This window comes from Siphateles boraxobius, unplaced genomic scaffold (genome assembly GCF_051911475.1).
Source record: "Siphateles boraxobius isolate OS27281-9 unplaced genomic scaffold, OSU_SipBor_1 18, whole genome shotgun sequence".
In the NCBI taxonomy this organism is placed as follows: domain Eukaryota; kingdom Metazoa; phylum Chordata; class Actinopteri; order Cypriniformes; family Leuciscidae; genus Siphateles; species Siphateles boraxobius.
In genome coordinates, this window is record NW_027508788.1 from 85,728 (window position 1) to 107,612 (window position 21,885).

A 21,885-nucleotide genomic window follows, 5' to 3' on the forward strand; every position below is an offset into this window, starting at 1 on the left:
GTGTGTGTGTGTGTGTGTGTGTGTGTGTATATATATATATATATATATATATACAGGTCCTTCTAAAAAAATTAGCATATTGTGATAAAGTTCATTATTTTCCATAATGTAATGATAAAAATTAAACTTTCATATATTTTAGATTCATTACACAGCAACTGAAATATGTCAGGTCTTTTATTGTTTTAATACTGATGATTTTGGCATACAGCTCATGAAAACCCAAAATTCCTATCTCAAAAAATTAGCATATTTCATCCGACCAATAAAAGAAGTGTTTTTAATACAAAAAAGGTCAACCTTCAAATAATTATGTTCAGTTATGCACTCAATACTTGGTCGGGAATCCTTTTGCAGAAATGACTGCTTCAATGCGGTGTGGCATGGAGGCAATCAGCCTGTGGCACTGCTGAGGTGTTATGGAGGCCCAGGATGCTTCGATAGCGGCCTTAAGCTCATCCAGAGTGTTGGGTCTTGCGCCTCTCAACTTTCTCTTCACAATATCCCACAGTTTCTCTATGGGGTTCAGGTCAGGAGAGTGGGCAGGCCAATTGAGCAAAGTAATACCATGGTCAGTAAACCATTTACCAGTGGTTTTGGCCCTGTGAGTAGGTGCCAGGTCGTGCTGAAAAATGAAATCTTCATCTCCATAAAGCTTTTCAGCAGATGGAAGCATGAAGTGCTCCAAAATCTCCTGATAGCTAGCTGCATTGACCCTGCCCTTGACAAAACACAGTGGACCAACACCAGCAGCTGACATGGCACCCCAGACCATCACTGTCACAGTGTTTGGTTGTGTTCCCTTGTTTATCACTAGAGGTCCTCGTTCTCACGGTGTCCTTCACTTTTGACTTCAATTCCCAGCATTCTGTCTGTCACTGTCACTCATCAGTTCATTGCACTTAGCTGTTCCTCGTAATCATTGTTCCCAGCTGTTCTGTGTTAGTCTTGTTGGATATGTGTATATATTCCCTGTCAAGTCAAGTCAAGTCATCCTCATTTATATAGCGCTTTTAACAATGTAGATTGTTTCAAAGCAGCTTTACAGAGATAAAGATATAATTTAAGGTAACAGAGATTGGTTTGGTTTTATAGTGGCTCTTGAAAAATGTTTTTTCCAGCTAAAGTTAGTTTTGATTGATTCACTTCAATCTAAATGATAGTTTGTTATTAAATTAGGGGCCGCTAAGACGACACCGTTCTCTCTAAACAGACTTTAAACGTGAACCTGTGATAGACGCTGATGGCGTTCACATGCGCATTAAGAATTGATTCTATAGTTATGTGCGTTTGAATATATGTGCGCAGGTTTATAATTCCTTACAAACCATGCCTAAACAAACTACTTGTCTATAAATTGATGCAGAATTTTTATTTTATCTTATCACTTTGGGTAGGTACGCGAACCGAAAAATTCCACAACTCTTTATCTGTAGAGTGGTATAGGGATCCTCCATAGGGAGAGGCTAGTTGGCACTTCAGCACTGCATTGTCATCGGGTCCAGGCGAAAGTCCTTCGTCAGATCTGGAAACGGCCTGGATCCGGCAGGCTGCGGGAAAACCTCGGGATAAACAAAGACACTAAAATTAGCGTAGATGCCATTCTTCTTATGATGTAACGAGTACATCAGGATTTGAGGGAAGTGTTCCCAGTTCCGGCTGACCTAATCTAAGCAGCCTAATATTAAATTATAGAAGTCTATAGAGTGTTATGTGAATGCTAGGTCAAAGAGATGTGTTTTTAGTCTAGCTTTGAACTGACAGACTGTGTCTGCTTCCCGGACAATGTTAGGAAGATTGTTCCAAAGTTTTGGTGCTAAATAGGAAAAGGATCTACCGCCAGCAGTCGATTTAGATATTCTAGGTATTATCAACTGGCCGGAGTTTTGAGATCGCAATAGACGTGAAGGACTATAATGCGTTAAGAGCTCGCTCAAGTACTGCGGAGCTAAACCATTTAGTGCTTTGTAAGTAATCAGCAATATTTTAAAATTTATACGATGTTTAATAGGGAGCCAATGCAGTGTTGACAGAACCGGGCTAATATGGTCGTACTTCCTGGTTCTGGTAAGAACTCTAGCGGCTGCGTTTTGGACTAGCTGTAGTTTGTTTATTAAGCGTGCAGGGCAACCACCCAGTAGAGCATTACAATAATCTAGCCTTGATGTCATGAACGCATGAACTAGTTGTTCCGCATTTGTCAATGAGAGCATATGACGTAATTTAGATATATTTTTAAGATGGAAAAATGCGGTTTTACAGACACTAGACACATGACTTTCAAATGAAAGATTGGTATCAAAGAGCACACCCAGGTTCCTAACTGACGGCGAAGACTTAACAGAGCAGCCATCAAGTGTTAGACGGTATTCTAGGTTATTACGTGTGGAAGTTTTTTTTCCAATAATTAGAATCTCTGTTTTTTCAGAATTTAGTAGTAGGAAATTACTAGTCATCCAATTTTTTATATCAACTATGCATTCCGATAATTTTGTGAATTGGTGAGTTTCGTTAGGTTTGGAAGAACCCTGTCTGTGTTAGTATGTGTACGGAGTCGTTACTTTATGTCCTCACACTTCTGTGTCCTTCCTTTGCCTAAGTCTTGTTTGCATTTTATGTTTTGGACTGCCTTTGTGGATATTGAACCTTGCATGGACTGGATGACTACGAGTTTGGATTGCCCTTTAAATAAAAGACTGCTGCTTTTGGATCTTCTGTCCCTCGTGTGTGTTTGTGACAATCACTGACTGTGGGTACTTGACACTGGACTTCAGGCATTTTGGCATTTCCTTCTCCCCAGTCTTCCTCCAGACTCTGGCACCTTGATTTCCGAATGACATGCAAAATTTGCTTTCATCCGATAAAAGTACTTTGGACCACTGAGCAACAGTCCAGTGCTGCTTCTCTGTAGCCCAGGTCAGGCGCTTCTGCCGCGGTTTCTGGTTCAAACGTGGCTTGACCTGGGGAATGCGGAACCTGTAGCCCATTTCCTGCACACGCCTGTACACGGTGGCTCTGGATGTTTCTACTCCAGGCTCAGTCCACTGCTTCCGCAGGTCCCTCAAGGTCTGGAATCGGTCCTTCTCCACAATCTTCCTCAGGGTCCGGTCACCTCTTCTCGTTGTGCAGCGTTTTTTGCCACACCTTTTCCTTCCCACAGACTTCCCACTGAGGTGCTTTGATACAGCACTCTGGGAACAGCCTATTTGTTCAGAAATTTCTTTCTGTGTCTTACCCTCTTGCTTGAGGGTGTCAATGATGGCCTTCTGGACAGCAGTCAGGTCGGCAGTCTTAACCATGATTGCGGTTTTGAGTAATGAAACAGGCTGGGAGTTTTTAAAAGCCTCAGGAATCTTTTGCAGGTGTTTAGAGTTAATTAGTTGAGTCAGATGATTAGGTTAATAGCTCGTTTAGAGACCATTTTCATGATATGCAAATTTTTTGAGATAGGAATTTTGGGTTTTCATGAGCTGTATGCCAAAAGCATCAGTATTAAAACAATAAAAGACCTGAAATATTTCAGTTGGTGTGCAATGAATCTAAAATATATGAAAGTTTAATTTTTATCATTACATTATGTAAAATAATGAACTTTATCACAATATGCTTTTTTTTCGAGAAGGACCTGTATATATACATATATAATTATACCTTTATATATATATATATATATATATATATATATATATATACATTTATAATTATACCTTTATAAATATATATATATATGTACACTCACCTAAAGGATTATTAGGAACACCATACTAATACTGTGTTTGACCCCCCTTCGCCTCAGAACTGCCTTAATTCTACGTGGCATTGATTCAACAAGGTGCTGAAAGCATTCTTTAGAAATGTTGGCCCATATTGATAGGATAGCATCTTGCAGTTGATGGAGATTTGTGGGATGTACATCCAGGACACAAAACTCCCGTTCCACCACATCCCAAAGATGCTCTATTGGGTTGAGATCTGGTGACTGTGGGGGCCATTTTAGTACAGTGAACTCATTGTCATGTTCAAGAAACCAATTTGAAATGATTCGAGCTTTGTGACATGGTGCATTATCCTGCTGGAAGTAGCCATCAGAGGATTGGTATATGGTGGCCATAAAGGGATGGACATGGTCAGAAACAATGCTCAGGTAGGCCGTGGCATTTAAACGATGCCCAATTGGCACTAAGGGGCCTAAAGTGTGCCAAGAAAACATCCCCCACACCATTACACCATCACCACCAGCCTGCACAGTGGTAACAAGGCATGATGGATCCATGTTCTCATACTGTTTACGCCAAATTCTGACTCTACCATCTGAATGTCTCAACAGAAATCGAGACTCATCAGACCAGGCAACATTTTTCCAGTCTTCAACTGTCCAATTTTGGTGAGCTCTTGCAAATTGTAGCTTCTTTTTCCTATTTGTAGTGGAGATGAGTTGTACCCGGTGGGGTCTTCTGCTGTTGTAGCCTATCCGCCTCAAGGTTGTGCGTGTTGTGGCTTCACAAATGCTTTGCTGCATACCTCGGTTGTAACGAGTGGTTATTTCAGTCAAAGATGCTCTTCTATCAGCTTGAATCAGTCGGCCCATTCTCCTCTGACCTCTAGCATCAACAAAGGCATTTTCGCCCACAGGACTGCCACATACTGGATGTTTTTCCCTTTTCACACCATTCTTTGTAAACCCTAGAAATGGTAGTGTGTGGAAATCCCAGTAACTGAGCAGATTGTGAAATACTCAGACCGGCCCATCTGGCACCAACAAACCATGCCACGCTCAAAATTGCTTAAATCACCTTTCTTTCCCATTCTGACATTCAGTTTGGAGTTCAGGAAATTACCTTGACCAGGACCCCTAAATGCATTGAAGCAACTGCCATGTGATTGGTTGATTAGATAATTGCATTAATGAGAAATTGAACTGGTGTTCCTAATAATCCTTTTAAAGAGAAAAAAAAATTAGACTAATTAGACTAGACTAGACTAGACTAAAATCTTTTTTTTTTTTTTACAGGGAAATAGACACAAAGGCACATTAATGTTTTTATCACAACGCAAATCTTGTCAACTGCACATAGTAATGATCAAAACTGAAGGCGGATGCATTATTTTCTGGCTTCCTTTCTGGGGTATCCAGGGCTGTTGCTGACAAATAGCTCAAGGTCCTTGCCTGAGTACTGACAGAGATAATAAACAAGTATTAAACACTGTAAACATTTTAATCACCATCATAATCAGAGATCCGAAACCAAGACAAAGGTGAAATCAAATGCAACACCGATCGTAAGACTTTTTTGTGGTTTGAAAAGTATATACCTCAGTTTTGAGGGTCCTGTTCAGATTGCTTGGGTTAAAGGTACATGGTCTGCGGGACTGCGGAAATTTATCCAGAAGAGGGAGAGCCGCTGGAAACCAAGACATGAAGGAGGCAATGCAATGATATCTAGCAGAGTGAGGATCAAACCGTAGGTTATAGTGCTGAGAGGTTAAGTGGCGCTTACATTTGGATGTATCCGGTCTTGGGAGAGAAGGCCATGTAGGCAGTCCAGGGGAGGCCTGAGGCTTTTCTACATGGCTTCCTCTGGTCTGTTTTGGTAGTGTCGACTGCAAAAGCATGATTCCAGAAACAAAATAAGTGCCTCAACACTAGACAAACAGGTATGAACGATTGTAACTCTCACTGATTAAGCAGTAAAGGTTTTCAAAAAGTAGATACCTCAGTTTTGCTTGAGAAAGATGTTAGCATTCTGGATGGTGGGAATTTGCCCAAAAGAGGAAGAGCCACTGCAAACCAAAGAGATTCAAGACAAAAACTAAACAAATTGCTTGATTTGACCAAGAGCAGCTCCAAATTGTAAGGAGGCATACAAATGTACAATTTCCATGAACATGCTATGATATCTAACTGAGTGAGGTTACAATTGAATGTTATAGTGCTGAAATATATCGAAAGAGAAATGTGGATACAGACTTTGTAGAGAGGGCCCAGTAGAGGTCTGAGGCTTTGCTAAAGGGCGCCCTCTGCTGATAGTCTGTGGTAGTGCCACTGCCAACTGAAAAAGCATATTTCAGTTTTAACAACGATATAGCTACATTTTATCTGCGATTTTATCAAATGATTTTAGAAGTCCAACTTTTAGCATACCAGCATAAAAAAATCTTTAAACAATTAATTAACGTTAGCCCCTGACCTTGGCTAATGTGATAGAGATTTGTAGTCTTTTTCAAATACACAAACATTTTCTTACCGTTTCCTTGGGATTTCTGTTCTCCATATTAGGCCCTTTGTGAGCTAAATCAATAATAATAATAATGATAAAAGTTTAAAAGGTAACATTTGGTTCTTAAAAAACAGGAGTAAGAAAGTAAAAATTCAAAACCATTTTGATATAGTTTGTACTGAAGGTGTGTAGAGAGATGACACTAGGCTACTCTATCTGACGTACTTTTTTGTAAGACTCATCATTTCTCGACGTTTGAACGCTAATTCACCTAAAAAGATATACGAGACTTGTTCAATGGTTAAGCGTAGCCTATTAGACAAAATCTTCAGATAAACTGCAACCAAGGCACTCTCTGCAAATGAGTTCTGTATGACGCCATAATAGAATGTGCACCTCAGTGGAAAAAAAAAAAATCTATTCGAAAACACTAGGTAAAACCCTGAGGAAAGAAATAATAATAGTAATAATACTATTATTTAAAATGACATTGCAGCAAAAAAGAGACACACACACAGTAGGGTCATAACTTGATTTTAATGTCAAGTAATAACATTTCATCAGTCAATACAAAACAGCTATTAAAAAGACACCATAAAAATCTTGTTCTGTCACTGCAACAGAATATATTTATCACTTTGGCCCTCGATAACAAACATCTTAATCTCAACTATTGTATAGAAAATATCTTCAGAAATAAATATAATCCATTCCCATCTTATCTGTATTATGCCCACACAATGAAGTAAATCAGTCATAAGCCCTTTGTGAAATTAAACAAGAGGTACACAGCCAGGTCGACATCCTTTTGAAAACAGCCATCAGCAACATAATACAAGGCATATGTTGTAATTAAGACTTAATGGAAAGTTTTTGGGCTGATATAACCGTTCTCCACATGCTATAAAGTGAAAAATTGTATTAAACTCTTAACGTTTAATACTCTTATTTTAATTGACTATAGAGTCTGCGCTACATTATGGCTGTGTGAGACAAACTTGTATTGAACATTCAATGCAAAAGGTATTCTAATCATTATAATGCATTTCAAAAAAGTGATGTGTAGAAAGCAGTTAATCTGGTATAAGCAACACCTTCAATTTGATGGTGAAGCTGCAGGTTGTCATATATATATATATATATATATAGGACTAATTGTAATTATCACCCGGTTAAGAGACTATACCCATGAAATTTCTTTCTCTTTGATCACTATAAAAATCGGTCTATGTCCTGGGCTTTTATGACAGATGGGTTATGGCGCCTGTATTGCGGTAGAGGAAAGGCCAGCTCTCTCAAAAATCTTCCTTGACCAGTCACTGCATGTAATCAGGACGAATGTGTTGGCTTTAAATATGCACACACACACACACACACACACAAACACACAGATTTAGTATTGGCACATGATGAAATGCATACAATCTGTGACGTAATGATAAAGGCACTGTACATGCCTTTCACACACACACTCACACACACACACACACGCACGCACGCACGCAAAGTCATGTTAAAGTCATGGATTTCCCTGATGTTTCTGTATTGAAACTATGTTATACTGATTCATTCTCCCTCATATAAACATCTTATGTATTGACTAGAACACTGTATTTTGGGGGTTTGGTCATAGAAGCCCTGTGTTAAGAATGTCCTGAAGACTTCAAGCAACTTCAATTTTGAGGATGAATTAAAAAAAATCACAGGACAGTGAACCTGATCTGCTGTGAAAGAAAAAGACAAAGAAAAACATTCAAATAAGGTCTGATCCACATAAATTGGTGTGAGAGAGAACATATAGTACATCGCTTTAATTCCAAAACTGATTGCCTTTCAAATGTAGACAATTGAGAAGACTCAATTGCAAATACCACTATATCAGAGAGACAGAAGCTTCGCACCATCTCACTCTGTGCAGATCAATATAGTTCCAACTTTGCAAGATAAGACTTCTGATCCTCCCGCAAGGAGATCAGATTTTACAGTCCAGGCGTAGCAGAAACATTCACCATAGCCTGCATTTTCTGATCTGAGGTCAGTGACAGGGAGCAACAGCCCTGCGTTCTGCAAAGGGGACTGTGGTCACGGATGATCCAACTGTCAGGGGCTGTTCTCAGGGTCTTTCTGTGGAAAGGTGCAAGTCTTCTGGTTGTCCCCAGTCAACGACGCAGCCTCAGTGTCCATCTCGCTTTGCTCCAGAACCAGCTGGAAGGTAGTGCTTTCTCTCTCACCCTCAACAAGCTCTCCTTCCTTAGCAAGACGGAACTTAATATTTAACTTCTCAGGTTTTTCTACAAGGAAATAAAAAAGAAATCAAACAAACTTGAAAAGAGTCCACAAACTAATTACAAGTAATATAAAATAAATACTCTATAAATTGTACAAGACAAATACTCATGTTATTTAGCAAATGGTTTGTGAATAATGATGGATTAATATAAATGAAAAAAATGTATATATATATATATATATATATCCATCCTTTTGTGGCCTTTTCAACCCTTATGGGGCCACACTACAATATAGACCATATAAATTCTAGTATGCTGATTTGCTGCTCAAGAAACATTTAATTTATTATTCAACATTTTTATTATTAAAGGGTAACTAAACCCTAAAATAACTTTTTTTAGTTAATGATCTGTGAGACTGTGGCTTTATTAATGCTGTTCATTAATTCAAATACATTTTTTGACATTTGGGTATAAAGTGTTTTAATTCTACAATATATGTAGAATTAAATTCCAATTTAAATAGTTGAATCATTAATTTACATTTAATCATTTAAATCAATACTTTTATTCAGCAAGGATACATTCAATTGATCAAAAGTGAAATTAAAGACATTTATAAAGTTACAGAAGTTATTTATATATTAAGAACCATTATCAATCATTGAGAGGATGAGCCCCAATAATAACAACTGAGCAGCAAAACAGCATATTAGTATGATTTTTGAAGGATCAGCTGTTGAAAATCCAGCTTTGCCAAATATTATATTAAAATAAAAAACAATTATTTAAATTGAATAATATTTCACAATATTTCTGTTTTTTAAATCTACAGGCAAATAAATACATAAATAAAATCCAACCAGCAAATGTATCACTCACAGTTTATTTGCTGTGACAGGGAGTCAACAAAATAAGAGTATGTGTAATCCACATTCAGTAGTTTTAGTCAGATCAAATACCTTTTCCCAGTTGTTTCTCTTTGGGGAGCAGGAGAATGTCCACATTGTGATGTTCTTGCAGAGCAGCAGTGAGTGTAGCTCCCTCTTTGCTGAAGAGGAACACCAGGGGAACTGTGATGTCATCTGTAGGTTCTCCATCTCCAACCATCTGGAACAGTGGCGTCTCAGCACTGCTACTACCCTCTCTGTGATCTGTGAGAACATTCGAAACCTAAGGCCCCGTCCACACTACTGCGTTTTCGTTTAAAAACGGAGAATTAAAACGAAAACGATCTCCGTCCACACCAGCGTTTTAGCTGCGTATTAGAATTGATCTCCGTCCACATTAAAACGACTGAAAACTCGGATCACGTGACCATTCTCCAACACTGTGCATGCGCGTGCCGGTGTAAACAGGAAACGGATGGACTATTCCTCAGATTTGATGAGGAAGCAAGTAACGTTAGCTACCTCTGCAAAGATTAGAAAATGTCGAAGACCAGAGATTTCTTTTCATGGACCGCCGCTGCACACGGGAATTGTCATAGATCGCTCGAATAACAGTTTGCCTCCGGCGCATGTAGGCAGTTATAGCATTGTAAAATGCAGAATTTGCTTGCACAACAGCTGCTAACAAAGACATCAAAGTCAGTAACGCTTGTAATTCGTTATCCATGTTGCACTCACTAACATCAGCTACGTAATCCAGGATGTTTTTGTTTGTTTTCTTCCGGTGACGGGACATGTGATGGGTGGTTCACGAATCAGGGAAGGATACGTCATGGGTGATGACACCCAATCATAGAGCCGAGCGTGACCTTCTACGTCATCGTTTCTAAACTCCTCCGTTTTGTCCCGTCTACACTAAAACGCCCTCCGGAGATTCAAAACGAAAAACGGTTTCTAAACTTCTCCGTTTTGGGTCTTCGTTTTTCCCGTTTTAGTGTGGACGGGAGGTGCAAACGTAGCAAAAGGTCTCCGTTTTTAAACGAAAACGCAGTAGTGTGGATGGGGCCTAAGAGTCCAGATTCTAAGAAAGTGCAGAGAAAAATCACGAGCGGCAGGTAATACTACACTAGACCTCACCAATGAAGATGACTCCGACGGCTCCTGCTTCCTGCAGGCGGCGAGCTTTAGCAGCAAACATGCAGTCTCCTCTCAATGCCAGCGCTATGTGTCCCTGCAGCTCTACTGCATTCTCAATGTAACCACACGCCGTGTAAGGAACACTCTTCACAATACTACCTTTCACCTTTGAGAAAGTCAGAGGAAACAATAATTAAATGTGTTAAATGAATGACGTGCCTGCAATGAGGTCGAGAAATTTCCATACAGTTGCTCACCCCATGCTCTTGTTTGGTAAGATCCATTCCAAACTTTGCAGGACCGGCCGTAAGGACTGTTCGACCCAAAAATGGAGGGGAAATGAGCTGCACAATCAGTGGCACCACTTCCTCTTGCTCAGGGGTTTGGCTCACCTCAGCAACCAGCTTGAACTTGAACACACCCTTATGAGAGGCCTATGGAAAAAACACGGATATAAATGAATTAATTCTCGACTACAACAACTCTTCCTCTTCTGAACATGGACTGCGTGTTCCCAGGGGCGGGTTTATGTACATTTTAGGGTTAGTGATGTTACTAACTGGGGAGGAATGTTGTGTAGTCCCTACCAGCCGTTTGTTGTAGTCCTTAAAAAACGATTTCTTTAAAAGCAAATATCTTCCTTTTCTTTGAACTTTGAACATTGAAACTTGGTAGATGTTGTTTATGCTTAAACAGCAACATTACACTCTAACTAGAGTTAGAAAATTGAAATCATAAATCAACCCCTTTAATTAAAACGATTAAAAATAATTTTATTTAATTGAGATAATGCTGGAGTAAAATAAAATATAAATTTTTAGATGATATTAGATAAAACATTAATAAATACTACAATAGTAAATTGTGGCATACAGGGCCGGGCCGAGAGCCGTGGGAGAGGAGTTCCGGAAGGATAAAAGGAGGAGGGACGACCGTAAAGGACAAGAGAGGACCAGGCCTGGACTTTATGTTAGTGTTTTGTTTTAGTATAAGCAACAGTCGTCAGTGAGTGGCTGCCGCTTTAATTTTGTTTTGTTGTTTGACGAGATATATATATATATATATAATAAATAATTCTAAAATAACTGGTTGTCTACTGAAATGAATAATTCTTGCAGATTCACCTGAGAAGCTGAGCCTTGGCTTGCGGAGATCAGCTCAGTGAGAGGCGTTAGAGAGATGCCCATGCTTTTCAGAAACTCGACTGGCTCCAGGCCAGTGTCATGAAGAGGCAGTTCAATCCCCCTGTGTTGAAGAAAAATAGGAGTTAGGCCCTTTCTCTCGTACATGCTGCTCTACGATCAACCTGTAGCATATGACTCACCTGACAGGTGATGCCTGCTGGGCTCTTCCCACACCAGTGAGGTATTTATAGCTGTCCCTGATAGTTTTGGCGAAGGTGGGGTTGTTAGGGAACAGGGTTTGAGCACTGGGGCAAGAGTATGAAAACAAATCGTCTTCGTGAGCTTGAGGTTCCTGAAAGATACACAATGATGTTGTGACTTTAGATATGTTTCCATCGACATATTTTTATGCAACTTTTGGGGTATTGCATCAAAAAAAACAAAAATGGAGGGAAATGCCAAGATACACATAAAAATCTTAAAATGTGGAATAAAAAAAGCATTGAGTTACAAACTACGATGGAAACACACAGTGAATAAATTCCTTGATGTGCAACAAAAACGTATGTGACTTTGCCTCAACAGATCATGTGATTGTATGATTGATCAACCTCAAATGTGGTTTTAGTCACTGCATGTGACATGTTTAAAGTCTGTCATTAAAATGTTTTTATATAATTACCTCCCAGACCTGTCTCACACGTTTGCATTCCTAAACATTAGGCATCAGAACGCAAGATAACATGACAGCATTTGTTTTTGAGTTTCATTTTTTAGTAATTGTATTATGTAGGGAAAAAAGTGGCACAGTGGCTTACCCGGTTGCAACAACTTCCATTTTTATTACTGATATTTTGCGCCAGTTTCCTATTTTTGCTTTCTTGAACACATGGGAAGAAAACAGTGCTATATTCACAAGTGTTTTATGAAACATTTGAATTTTTCTTATAAATTAAATTTAGATGGAAACATGGCTATTGTATACAAAATAATGTTTTTACTGATCGGATAGCTATCGGATTTGTAAAAAAGGTTCCATTTACACTAAATGTGTCTCTGGAAAACTAATATAAATCCGATCTTCAATTCCCGAACTATATGAAAATTTTACGGAGATCACGTCAATGAAAGCAACAGATATGAGCTGCATTTCATCTATCATCAGATAACTTCAAGATCAAAGAGAAATAGCAGCATCTACACTGGTAAAATCATTTAGGCCCCGTTTACACCTGGTATTATGATGCGTTTTGGTCGATCGGACAACAAGTAGACGAGGGACACATTCACGTTAACGCCTGATGTTTTTTTTTTATCATAGAATTTTTATTGTTGCAAACTGCATTTTTACATTTTATACCACCCCACCCACCATAAACAACCCTACCCAGCCCCAACAAAGCAATCCCCAATCTGAACAACAGGACATCTGAAGAAAAAAAAAGAAATTAAATTATTAAATAAAAGATTTACATATATGCATACATATATGCCTGGGGGTTTTAATACGTCTTTTGTCCACTCCTGTCCTGATTTCTTCAAGGCTCTATGGGTGGGTAAATGCATGGGCTTTTGCACAGGGAGCAGCAGCTTTCGTTTCTGTTCTGACAGTGACAAGACCACACCGAACGAGGTCTTTTGTGGCTGTTTGAACGCATTCGACCACATGAGCCCTACACTACGAATTACGAAAGCAATGCGTTTTCGACTACCTCTGGAAGTGGTCGAGTGGACAAGCTGAAAACATTTTAGACCCCATTTACACCTGTATTTAGCATCGTACACTTGTGATCCGATTGACCAAAACACTTTCTTAATACCAGGTATAAACAGGGCCTTAGTCTCAATACTTTGAAAGTAAGTCACAGTACAATCATCTTCATTAAGTTGCGGCAGTTTGTAGTCAGCTTGCTAAAAAGATACACAGCTACTCATCTCTGGTGATGTGTGTTGCAGTAGCACTGTCATATCTGGCTATAACATTTCATATAGCCTATAACATGCACTCAAATATTATTTTTTTTATATTTTGGTGGAGTAATTTTGGATATTTTGGAGTATTTTGGAATGTGTCTCAGACCACCTCCTGAACTGGTTTGAGCAATCAGATTTAAACCCCTCCTGAAAGCGTTTTCGGATGGCATTTACAACTGGGCCCAGATTTACTAAACAGGGCAAATTAATTCTCTTCCCATAAATTTAGCGTCTGAAAGGGAAACTCCTACAAATGCATATGCAATAATGTCAGCCTCAAAAATAACGGTGTCCACACCTTTTCAGCGCTATTTTTTCCCTGCGTGTCTTTAATAAATCAAGACAGTAGTACTGGTGCAAGCTATTAGTAAATCGGGCCCCTGGCCCATTTTCAATTGGATAGATATCCGATCAGAGAAAACATGAAGTAACCAAGAGTAAATAGACCCTATGAAACAACTAGAGTTTTTATGGGATTTTTTGGGTCCATAAGAACTCTTCTTCCTATGACTGACCTCCAAATTATGTTCTAGACTGAACATCAATTTGCAGTGCAGTTCGTAAAAGTTAAGCTCTTACCGTGTTGTTAGTATGGCAGGAGGGCTGGGTCGTTGATAGAGATACTGGGAGCAAATGAGCCTCAGTAGTAAAAATATAGTCATCAATGTCTATAGGCAACTGACTCTTTTCTGAGAAGAGCAGGTAGAGATACTTAAACATCTCAGCCAGGAAGAAGGAATCCATCCTTGAAGTAAACAAACCAATAAATAATTTTACTACTACTGAATAACTTAACTACTAATTTATAGGGCTCCTACCTGTCCTCGTGCGTCCCTGTCCTAACATCCTGTACGGCAGCGAAGCCACAGGGGACCCGAGCATGAGCATTCAGCTTCTCCACTATAGACTGGCCCACTTTTAAGTAGTACGGATCACCTGTAGCCTAGAAATTAGATGGAAAATGTTATTTTATAACACTGAAGAAGTGACCCTTAAGCTACGTTCACATTGACAGTGAATAAATCTTGTCACTGTAGGTTGCTAGAAGGCATTCTTATTCAACTGCTGTATTCAACTGTATCAGTTGGCATACTTACTTTGTAAAGGAAATATGTGCTCTCAGCAAACTCCGGTCTCAATGGGTGCTGCCCCCAGTGAACTCTGAACTCAGTGGTAAAGGCCTGTTAGACAACAGATCATTTGTAGGCAAAACCATATGGAGGATTAGTATTAAAATACAATAAATTAGGCTGTGATCTCTTCAGATTGAGGATTTTTCAGGTTTACATGACTTGTGTAAATGCAGTCGTTCATTAATTACCTCAGGAAGAAAATTGTGCTGTTTAGTCACTTGGTAAAGCATCTCATGTGTCTCTATGGCAGGTTTCAAGTCTCCTCTCAGAACCTGAAAGGTATTTTTGGTAAATTTGATAAAAAATTTAATTTTTAAATGAGCTATTTGTGCTTTTCCTTTTGAAGTCCACATGACAGATTGGCTTTATTTAATGGCTTTAATGGCTTTATTCAGAGAACATTTACTGAGCCAAAATATTCATTAACGACAATGAAACCTCGTTTCATTAAAATATTTTTACATTTGACAATGGAATTATTTTACTATTTTGCATTAAATATTTGACATCGTGTCATTGTAAGAATCATATGCCATTCAAACTCTTGGTAAATGAGAAACCCTTTTGGTATTATTTATTCATTATTTATGGTATTAACTGTTATAGTATTTATTAATATTTTAATTAGCTTTTATTTTTACATTTTCGGTATTCATTTTAATTGTGGTTTAAGTTTTAGTCATTTTTAATGTATTTTTGTCATTTAAATGCTTTTTTAAAATTTTTCCCGTTTAGCTTTAATTTATTATTATTTTAGTACTTTTACTTAAGAAATTAAATAAAAATTAGCATGTTGCCTTTAAGTTTTTCATCTAATATTTGTAAATAAATAATGTTAATAAGATAAATAATGTTAGGTCACAACCGATGTTGTTACTGTTAACAAACTATTAACATTTTATTTAAAAGTAACAACATCGGTTGTGACCTAACATTATTTATCTTCATATCATCTTGGAGACTTAATTAAAAGAAGGAAAAACAAGTAAACAACACAACATTTAGCTTCCTAGCTACACATCTGGTCTTCCACTGAGGAAAAAGTTGTTAGAGGATATTTGACAACATTTGATCAATGAGGTTTTTTTTTTTAATAGAGCGGTTGTATATTTGATTATGTCACAGAAGAGCCAAAATAGGTGACTGTCTTTCTTGCATTACAATTTCAATGATCTAATTCCTAAAAAAAAAAACTTAAAGCCAGTAAAATCAAAGTTTTTACTCTGTAAACATTAATTTTGGTTTTAGTTGGAGGGAGGGTACAATCTATGAAGTCTATTGGATTGGACCGATCCTGTAATTTCAAAAATCTCTATTTTCTCAGAAAACATGAAATAAGAGGATGAAAAAGTGAACCTGTAGTCCAGGGAAGAAGGCAAGCAAGGAATCCATCCAGCTGCGCACATTTACGGTGGGGTTGTGCATGTGCACATTGAGCAGCAGAGGAGGCTGGCTGATGTACTTCATAATGGCACTGTAATGCTGTCACAATAGACAAAGACAAAATCACATGTGAAGATAATAGATGTAATAAAACAAGCTCTGTTTGACTAATAGAGGTTTGATTATTTCAAGAGAATAAAGAGCCCTTACAGTGTTGAATCTCTTAAGGTACACCTTGTCCCCGAGAAGAATATAAGCTTTCATCAAGTATTCATAATAAGAGTCGATTCCAGCGCCAACACCGCTATCTGTCATGAGAAGCAGAGAAGTTACAAATGTGAATATCTTCTCTTTAAGAGTCACAGTAGGATAAGATGGGTTAAATTGGCTTTGTGGGGTGATTTTATTGTGTAAATGAAGTGACAACAAAAGAAGGGGCCTTACCCCTGCGAACCCAGTCTCCATTGTGGATGTTGATCACAGTGCCGACAAGGTCACTTCCTCTTTGCCTCTTTTCCCAGAGGACATCCATAGCTTTCCTAGCATGTTCCTTCATAGATGCAGGTTGAACAACTTTTTAGCTCACATTTCTCACTGTCTGGTCTTGAGCGGTTATTGGTAAAAATAAAATAAATAAAAAAACATGCAGGATTTTTACCTCAAATATTGTGTCCCCGGATAATCGGCTGAGAGCTGCAAACTCCAAAATCATGGTCCCTGCGCACGCAGTGCAAGTGTCCGACTCAGTGCCTGTACGAGAAAGGGGGTTGACGACTCCATAGCGCAAGTTTACCTGAAAAAGTTTAAATTTAAATGAAGCAAATACATTAAATTTCAGGTCAGGCTATAAAATAATATGGAATCATTATCATGTAGCTTATGCATATCAATATCAACAAACTGTTTTCAGGAAATAAAAAAGGCAAAGAAGTTAATAGTGTAATTGGATCAGTCACATTTCACCCCAAAATTAATATATATATATATATATATATATATATATATATATATATATATATATATATATATATTTATTTATTTATAAATTGCAAAGTGATCAAACATATATTCCACCAAAATACGGTCTAGATGTAGATTTGTCATTTTAAAAAAAGCATAAATATATTATATTGCTATTAGTTAGTTTATATATTTTGCAATATGCAAGCAATGCATTTGACCCAAATTAAAGGATAAGTTTTCTAATTTTCAACCAGCTTTGAGCTTTATATTGTTACAATGTCAGTAGTATACGTAAATGAACAATGTGACTTGACAGCTTCAGGGCTACAGCATTTTTGCAATGGACAGTTAAATCGACAAAGGGACAGCGCCAAAATCAAAGGTGCATTATGGGCATTGAAGTTTTTGACAAAAGGGAACACCACTGCCCTTTTTCTCTAGTCATGTAGCACCGATTTCAAAAATATTTTTTCTTTTCTACAGTAGATCTTAGTCAGGTTAGACGCCATGTTGAATTTAATGCAGATGAAAACAAGGCTGTGAGGGTTAGACATACAGTATTTACAATGTATAAAGGTCCTAGATCATGAAATTTTCACAAATTTAATAACTGTTTTATGGAGTTAATACATTTTTTTCTGTCTTTCTGAAAGACTTTTCTTCAGTTGAACAATCGGACTGTGGTTAAACAACAGTGTAATCCATTGAGCACACTGAATTCTAATCCTCACAGCTTTGTTTACATTCCTGTCAAAAATAAAATATGGCACTACCCAGACTAAGATCGATAGACAGCCAAGTTTTACACCTTTAAGTCACTCTGTTGCAAAATAAAGAGAGTTTAAATTATTCAACCATCAGTCAACAGCAGTGAAGTTACCCGAGGATAAGGAAGGCCACTGGTGGTGTTAAAAGCAGGCAGTAGGCGGTAACCCAGTTCTTTGGCCATGTGTAGCAGTTCATCTCTGTACCACTGCATCCTCTCTCCACGCTGCTTTAGAACATCTGCCATCACATGTGCACCCAACAAGCCACTGGAAGAACAGGGAGAGGATTTGACAATAATTCACTTCAAGATGCCAAGTCTATATGAGAACATGAGAATATGGTCTGAAAATATTATATTATGTACGGTATATATATATATATAATATATATATATATATATATATATATATATTTATTTTTTAAAGAGATAAACGTATTCAAAGCTAGAGAACCATCATGATCCATACCCCAGCACACGGATATTGGTTTCAAAGACAGAGACAACTATGTCATTGTCCAGTCTGACATCTCTCAATGTCTTCATCACAGCATCCTCAAACTCATCCAGTTTGTTTAACAACTGCGCAAAACACACGAAACAACAATTTAGAAGCAGCCATTAATAAACAGCATTAGTGTTTTTCATTCAATTAATTTTGTTTCATTTATTCATTTAATTCAGTCCATCATATCAGATTAGATAAGATTTAACTCACCACAAGGGTATCTAAACTATCTATTAATGTTAGAGAGAACCTGGAAAGAGAGAAAGAAAAGTTATTAAAGTCACCATTAAATCAAAATGGAAATTTTTTTTTGTTGTTGAATATTTCAGAATTTATCATAAATGATTTATCCATGCACATTAGGCGTTCAACGACTTTTATGTGATTAAAGTCCAGTCGATGTTGACTAGTCGCTGATGACGTCATAAATCAGAAAATAAGCCTGAACCTCAAGCTGAAACTCGAACACGGGTTGCCTTGTGCACAAATATGGCATGACACAGAGCAACCCACAAGGCTATTACTACTACATAACAGCTTATATTATACAGCTATATTTCTCACATATTTCTACTCGTTCTAAATCAGATACAGAAAAAGTAGCACAGTAATATGAAAGCATTAATGAGAGAGCGATTGCATGAGAATTAATTCTACCTGACAGTGATCTCACTAATAGTGAAGCTGTGGCTTTTTGTAATTAATACATTTATGATAGAACTTTTCAGTTTCTAAGCTATTGATTAATCAAAGAACAGTTTTGACAAAAGATTTCAGCGCTACTAAATGTTTGTGTGCACAAGACCTGCAATAGGTAAATGTCAGGTAATTTTAATAGGTAAATTTGTCACTTTGACAGAATCATCATGAGCTTGACTCACTTTCCCAGAGAGTCATCAATGTCCCCTCGATTGGGTTCCAGCCCTCTTACCCTCCCTCTACAACTGAGAGGCATCAACTCATCTGCTGGGTAGGCATAGTCCTGAAAGAGAATAGAAATGGAATTATACATAGTCTAAAACAATAACAGATGCATCCATTTTCATAACAAACAAAAGGAATAAAGGTATATTAGAATTGAGATGGTACAACAATTACTTCTAATGCCATTATTTAGGTCCAACAGAACTGAATTATTGACAATGGGATCTGGGTATTTACTCACCATGTAACTGTTATAGGCGTGATCAAACATCTCTAGAATTTGGTCCCTAAACAAATAAACATTTTTTTGAGTAAGCAACAGGTCTTCTTTTAATTACACTGAAACAAAAAATATAGAACCTCCGTTCAACTGCTATGTTAACTGTTGCAGAAGTCATTCATTAACTCATTAACCCATTAACTCACTGCTTTATGTGATGCGTTTGTGTGTGTGTGTATAAATGTATGTGCATATATAGCTTAATAGTTTGGGTATACATTTGAACCTTCTATTGAAAGAATCCCAATGTGGACACAATGTGATTCTTTGACAATGTGACAATTTTTGTGGACACAATGAGTATCCACAAAAATATTAAGCAGCCACTGTTTTCAACATTAATAATAAGAAATATTCTCAAGCAGCAAATCAGTATATTAGAATGATTTCTGAAGGATCGTGTGACACTGAAGACTGGAGTACTGATGCTGAAAATTCAGCTTTGCCATCACAGGAATAAAATGACAATTTAAAACATTTTCAACTTGAAAACAGTTTTTGTAAATTGTCATAATATTTTACAATATTGCTGTTTTTACTCTATTTTTTAGCAAATAAATGCAGCCTTGGAGAGCAAGAGACTGCTTTTTAAAAAAGATTTACAAAATCCTATAGACCCAAAACTATATCAAATATACATACAAGTAAATGGTGGGCCCAAAGATCTAATGTCATTAATAACCATATCAAATGTCCTCTACTGACTGTCCACACCCTTCCTCTGGGAAAAGGTATGATATCTTGGTTAGAGACAGTCCACACTTCAGTGGTTGAAAACAAGAATTAGCATGACAACTGTCCCCAGACATCACAGATTGGGTAAAAATAGTCATTTTGAAAACTCAAGTAACACAAGATGTGCATGTTTATGATTTTTTCTAATAAATACAATTAGCATTTTTTTCAGAGATGTCAAAGTTGCTTCGGGGGAGCCAATTTGACCCAAGACATTACAGGAGGGTTAAGAGGGTTGATGTTCACCCAATGTTTTTTCATTTACTTACCCTCAAGTTGTTTCAACCTGTATGAATTTCTTTCTTCTGTTCTGTGTTTCTTCTAACACAAAATAATATAAAACTGTGGATAACAGTTGACATGCCTCATAAACTTCCATAGTATTTTTTTCCCATTGGCTCCAATAACTGTTTAAGTTCCTCAACTGAGGGTGACTAACTGAGGGTGAGTAAATGATGCAGAATTTTTATTTTTAGGTGAACAATCCCTTAAGTGTAATCGTTTTTGTTGACATCTTTGTGGCAATCCTCTCCAGTTCAGCCAGAGCACAATACACAACCAGTAAAACAATGAGGTCATGTTTTACAAGAACAAGTAATTGGTATACTAACATTATTAGTGTCAGACAAAACCAAAATGACATGGAATTAAAGTATACAGATGGTAATGTTTACCACCACATTACAGCATGTCATCACCCTTAGGCATTCACAATGAGTATACAGCAATAACAATATTTGCCTAATGGGTTGGAAGTTAAATATAAAATATACAATATTAATGTATACATACCCAATAGTACACACAACATACCAATTAACATCATTATCATATGACCTCCCATCAATCATAAAATAACCAAAAGCATGTCATACCAGCACATGCAGTTGAACTCACCTGATTTTAGACTTTTCCTCTGCTGTCATGGCCTGTCCATCTTGACCAGTGACTCCAGTCACAAGGCAGGAGAAGATCACAGCTATCAGAGCAATGACAAGCCCACCACAACTGTGTGTTTCTCTTCTGATCCAGTTTACCCCCATTTTAAGAGGTATTTTCTTGATGATATGCTTTTCAAGCCGCTTTGAAATGTATCTAACCCCTCAAGTACAGTAACAACTGCCTGACTCTAACTTAGAGGCCTGTCAATCTTTAATCACTTTTTATCTTGTCCTATGCAGTTCGTTAACATTAGTTGATTTAACATACCTGCCTTAATGACCGTATTTAATACCCGACCGAAATAAGTAATTTGGATAAAAGTGTCTGACAATTTATTTGATTATTACATTGACTTAAAACAGATTGTCTAACGTTACCTGTCGAGCTAACGACGGCTAACTAGCAAACTTCCCCACAAATGTATTCACCACCACTACTTTTGATTTCTTTCGTACCTCTTGATATTTCTGGATATATATCCTGTCGAATTGACTGGGTCCAACTCCTAATAATCTCCATCCCATCTAGATTTGGCCCCTCATTTATCTAAGTTTGAACTAGGCGACTGATAACAAGCCTCATCGGGGCGCGAGCTGATGATTTCATCACCAAGAGCCTACGAACACAGTAAAAGCGGATATTTATTATTTTCACAATTGTATTTAAAAACTTCATCG

General features: G+C 37.5%; 2 protein-coding genes across 2 annotated transcripts; both read right to left on the bottom strand.

Annotated features, from left to right (window-relative positions):
* Nucleotides 1–5,041: 5,041 nt before the first annotated feature.
* LOC143740677 (uncharacterized) lies at nucleotides 5,042–6,272 on the bottom strand. Its single transcript, XM_077232682.1, has 6 exons — nucleotides 6,246–6,272; nucleotides 5,969–6,050; nucleotides 5,714–5,781; nucleotides 5,499–5,601; nucleotides 5,314–5,402; nucleotides 5,042–5,174 (listed from the first exon to the last, which is right to left on the bottom strand). Exons 1-6 carry the CDS (start codon nucleotides 6,270–6,272, stop codon nucleotides 5,103–5,105), a joined length of 441 nt encoding a protein of 146 aa, XP_077088797.1. The 3' UTR covers nucleotides 5,042–5,102.
* Nucleotides 6,273–6,736: 464 nt separating this feature from the next.
* Nucleotides 6,737–21,815, bottom strand: LOC143740733 (ER degradation-enhancing alpha-mannosidase-like protein 3). The gene is made up of 20 exons (XM_077232725.1): nucleotides 21,164–21,815; nucleotides 19,493–19,538; nucleotides 19,209–19,309; nucleotides 18,538–18,577; nucleotides 18,289–18,401; nucleotides 17,934–18,087; nucleotides 16,749–16,883; nucleotides 16,535–16,640; nucleotides 16,301–16,398; nucleotides 16,064–16,189; nucleotides 14,896–14,979; nucleotides 14,672–14,755; nucleotides 14,393–14,517; nucleotides 14,154–14,319; nucleotides 11,801–11,952; nucleotides 11,601–11,721; nucleotides 10,734–10,910; nucleotides 10,477–10,642; nucleotides 9,412–9,603; nucleotides 6,737–8,509 (listed from the first exon to the last, which is right to left on the bottom strand). Exons 1-20 carry the CDS (start codon nucleotides 21,307–21,309, stop codon nucleotides 8,319–8,321), a joined length of 2,523 nt encoding a protein of 840 aa, XP_077088840.1. The 5' UTR covers nucleotides 21,310–21,815; the 3' UTR covers nucleotides 6,737–8,318.
* Between the last annotated feature and the right edge of the window lie 70 nt (nucleotides 21,816–21,885).

Excerpts from the sequence above, each read along its gene's own strand:
- LOC143740677 (XM_077232682.1), bottom strand. The coding sequence starts at position 6,272 with ATGGAGAACAGAAATCCCAAGGAAACG. Across the intron at positions 5,782-5,968 it reads TACTGGGCCCTCTCTACAAA|TGGCTCTTCCTCTTTTGGGC; the intron begins GTCTGTATCCAC and ends TTTGGTTTGCAG. Across the intron at positions 5,602-5,713 it reads CTTTCTCAAGCAAAACTGAG|TCGACACTACCAAAACAGAC; the intron begins GTATCTACTTTT and ends ATGCTTTTGCAG.
- LOC143740733 (XM_077232725.1), bottom strand. The coding sequence starts at position 21,309 with ATGGGGGTAAACTGGATCAGAAGAGAAACACACAGTTGTGGTGGGCTT. Across the intron at positions 14,756-14,895 it reads AGCACAATTTTCTTCCTGAG|GCCTTTACCACTGAGTTCAG; the intron begins GTAATTAATGAA and ends GTTGTCTAACAG. Across the intron at positions 11,722-11,800 it reads CAGCAGGCATCACCTGTCAG|GGGGATTGAACTGCCTCTTC; the intron begins GTGAGTCATATG and ends TCTTCAACACAG.